We start from the raw sequence: 3,033 nt of genomic DNA on the forward strand, positions 1-3,033 counted from the left end.
CCTCCTTCCTCCCTTCTTTTTTCCCCTGGTTGGTTGATGAGGGAGAGAGGGAGAACCCCACAGCTCAACTCATACCATGTGTGTGTGTCTGTGTGTGTGTGTGTGTGTGTGTGTGTGTTCACTGTTCAGAGTATTTGTCGGTTTGTGGGTGCATACATCCTCTCTGCATGCACCTATACGTGTTTGCATGTTCTTTGCAGTGTCCAACACAGAGATTGAGACAACCACCAGATTTAAGTGTTCAAAATCTTTTAATAATACTGACAATTTACTATACAAGCAAAATTCAGTTACATTGCAAAAGTGAACAAATAGTATACATGGCATCGAGTCGTCATCACAGGCCTGTCTTTTTGACCAAAACTGGAGTGAATGTATGTTGTGGTTCCCATTAGGTTTATGTTCGTCATTCTCTTTAGCTGTTGTTTTTTCTTTGGTTGGATTAGGGTTGTTCCACTGAAAACTGGTCCTGTGTTTCTTTTGTGTGGCAGCGTTTGTCCGTTTTGGTTTAGACTGGTTTCTGTGACAAGACTACACTGTGCCATGGTGACACCAGTCACCTGTTACCTGTCAAGAGAAATTCACACAAAAGGAGAGTCAGAAAATGTGTGTGTGTGTGTGTGTTTGTTGTGTGTGTGTGTGTGTGTGTGTGTGTGTGTGTGTGTGTGTGTGTGTGTGTGAGACTATAATGAGAAGGAAGTACCCCTTGGACCAAACATCTTCAGGTAGCAGTTTGAACAAAATGGCTTCTCATCATACTGAAACACAGACAATAGAAGATATTTACTTCATCATTTATTTGTCCTATTCATTCCTCAGTCACTCTTTCCACATTTTCTCATAGATTTGTCATATATACATTTTCATCATATACCTCAGCATGTTGTCCAGCTGTGAGCTGTCTGTTGCACTTTTGACACTTCAGACACAGAGGATGGTAGTCCCGCCCTAAAGACCTCTTCTTCTCACCTGGACCAATGGAAGATGAGGACCATGTTAATGTCAGGCATTATCATAAAGTATGAGGACGTTTGCATTTGCATACATTCACATACAGTATTCTATATGATACAATACAATATCGCTGTCTGGTTTCTTTGAAATTTGTTTTGCATCATAAGCAGTTCTATTAAATTATACATTAACACAAACACAACATGCAGTACGTATTTTTTCTATATAATGTACAAGAACAGTAAAATTCTGGTTCAGAATATGTAGAATGTATAGTTACTCTCATCAGAGCAAGTAGGCCAGAGGATGTGGTGGAGGAAAAGAGGTAAGTAGGCCAGATCACATCAGAGAATTTGAACTTAGCTGGCACATGAATAGGAAGGTAAAACTACAGTAGGAATCAGAGGACCACAGAATTTTTGAAACTGTCCTATTGATTTGAGTGCTGTATGGTGAGGTCTGAGTGTGGGAGAGGACCCAACTAGAAAAGACAGAAGGTAAGGAGGAAACCCAGAGAACAGCATGCATGCTCATTTGGCTAGACCCACATCCTGTTGTTATCATGGATACATGTGCGCTTGTGTGTGTGTGTGGTGCGCTTGAAAGAGAGACAGAGAGTGAGACAGAGAGTGAGATACAGAGAGAGAGAGAGAGAGAGAGAGAGAGAGAGATCAGGAGCAAGGAGAGGTGGGCCTCCTTTTTTCTCCAAACACAGAATGGAAATGATAGTGAAAGAGAAGCTGAACAGCACAGAAACACAGACATGTGATGGGGACCAGAGCGGCAAATTAGTCCAATAAAATCACATATCCATGTCAATACCATTATTAATAGTATTCATTACCTACCTATTCATTACTTGTCTTTTATGCAAGAGTCACATTGCACATGTCACATGGAGTCACGTTTTGTCGTAACGATAATGAAAAATATCTTTTCTTATTCAAGGGATACATAGAACATAAAGATCTACAGAGAAAGAGGACAGGCAGAAAGCAAGAAAAAGAGGGACAGAGAAAATGATAGAAAGAGATAGAGGTATAGAGCAGTGATTCTCAACCTTTTTCATATCAAGGACCCTAATTTAGTCCACATTAGAGCCATGGACCCCCATTTGATGAGATTTTGTCTCTCGGACCCAAATCTGAGAATATCTTTTATTGTTAGATATGATTTTGTCCAGCATTCCATGACTATCTGTATTGTAGGTAGAGAGATAACAGTGAAACTATGATCAAAACAGTCATTCTTCTACATTCTCTAATTGTGTTAACTTCTTGTAAATGAAATGGTGAAGTTTAACAATTCATCAGTTTGCTGGGGACCCCCTGGAACCCCCTCAAGGACCCCTGGTGGTCCCCAGACCCCTCGTTGAGAACCACTGTTATAGAGAGAAGAAAGAGAGAAAGACTGAAAGAGATCAGACTTACCAAAGTAGACAGGCTTCCCACAGATTGGACAGTAGTCTACCATGATAGTATACTGTTATTTATCGTAGCAGTCCAGCGTGTGTGTGCGCTTTAGCAGGAGTGTGCGAGAAGATAAATCCTAAAAGAGCATATGTGTGCGTTTGTGTGTGTGTGTGAAATGAAAATTGACAGGAAAACCGTTAAACTGAAGATAGGTCGTCTTCTGAAGTCAAAACCAGGATGTGGTAAGCGGGACGTCACAGGAAGAGAGAGAAAAATGTGATTTCAAAAGTAAATACTATCATCAGTGGAAAAATAGACAGTCAGCATCTCTAATCATGTCTACTATATGATTAGAGATAATATGTCGTATAAATAGCCATAATTTTTACACTCAGCTGTGTTTTGCATACATACATGTGCTCATTCAAATGCTTTTTGGTACCTATGATACCGTAATGGAGAGGAAAAAAAAGGAGAACAGAGGAAAGAGGGAGAGAGAAAGAGAGAGGGGGTGCAGAGGAGACAGGAACAAAAAACAGCTGTCAGCAGCTCAAATTCCCAGCTATTTTCTCTCCTTTCCTGCTCTTTTCACCCTCTTTTCTAGATTAAAAACAAGGAGTTGAGCCTCTGAATTGAAAAGGGAAACCTGACACTTGTGCCTCTCTTT

The 3,033-nt window shown here is 40.4% G+C and overlaps 1 protein-coding gene across 1 annotated transcript; it reads right to left on the bottom strand.

Moving 5' to 3' along the window:
• Nucleotides 1-240: 240 nt before the first annotated feature.
• Nucleotides 241-2,569, bottom strand: LOC139915893 (cysteine-rich protein 1). Its single transcript, XM_071904680.2, has 4 exons — nucleotides 2,385-2,569; nucleotides 875-969; nucleotides 704-758; nucleotides 241-567 (listed from the first exon to the last, which is right to left on the bottom strand). The coding sequence occupies exons 1-4, from the start codon at nucleotides 2,425-2,427 to the stop codon at nucleotides 557-559; spliced, it is 204 nt and encodes a 67-aa protein (XP_071760781.1). The 5' UTR covers nucleotides 2,428-2,569; the 3' UTR covers nucleotides 241-556.
• Between the last annotated feature and the right edge of the window lie 464 nt (nucleotides 2,570-3,033).

Source organism: Centroberyx gerrardi, chromosome 3, assembly GCF_048128805.1.
Source record: "Centroberyx gerrardi isolate f3 chromosome 3, fCenGer3.hap1.cur.20231027, whole genome shotgun sequence".
Lineage (NCBI taxonomy): Eukaryota > Metazoa > Chordata > Actinopteri > Beryciformes > Berycidae > Centroberyx > Centroberyx gerrardi.

Coding starts and splice junctions, on each gene's coding strand:
- LOC139915893 (XM_071904680.2), bottom strand. CDS start 2,427: ATGGTAGACTACTGTCCAATCTGTGGGAAGCCTGTCTACTTTG. Junction 970..2,384: donor TGGGAAGCCTGTCTACTTTG/GTAAGTCTGATC, acceptor CCATTGGTCCAG/GTGAGAAGAAGAGGTCTTTA. Junction 759..874: donor CAGCTGGACAACATGCTGAG/GTATATGATGAA, acceptor TCTGTGTTTCAG/TATGATGAGAAGCCATTTTG.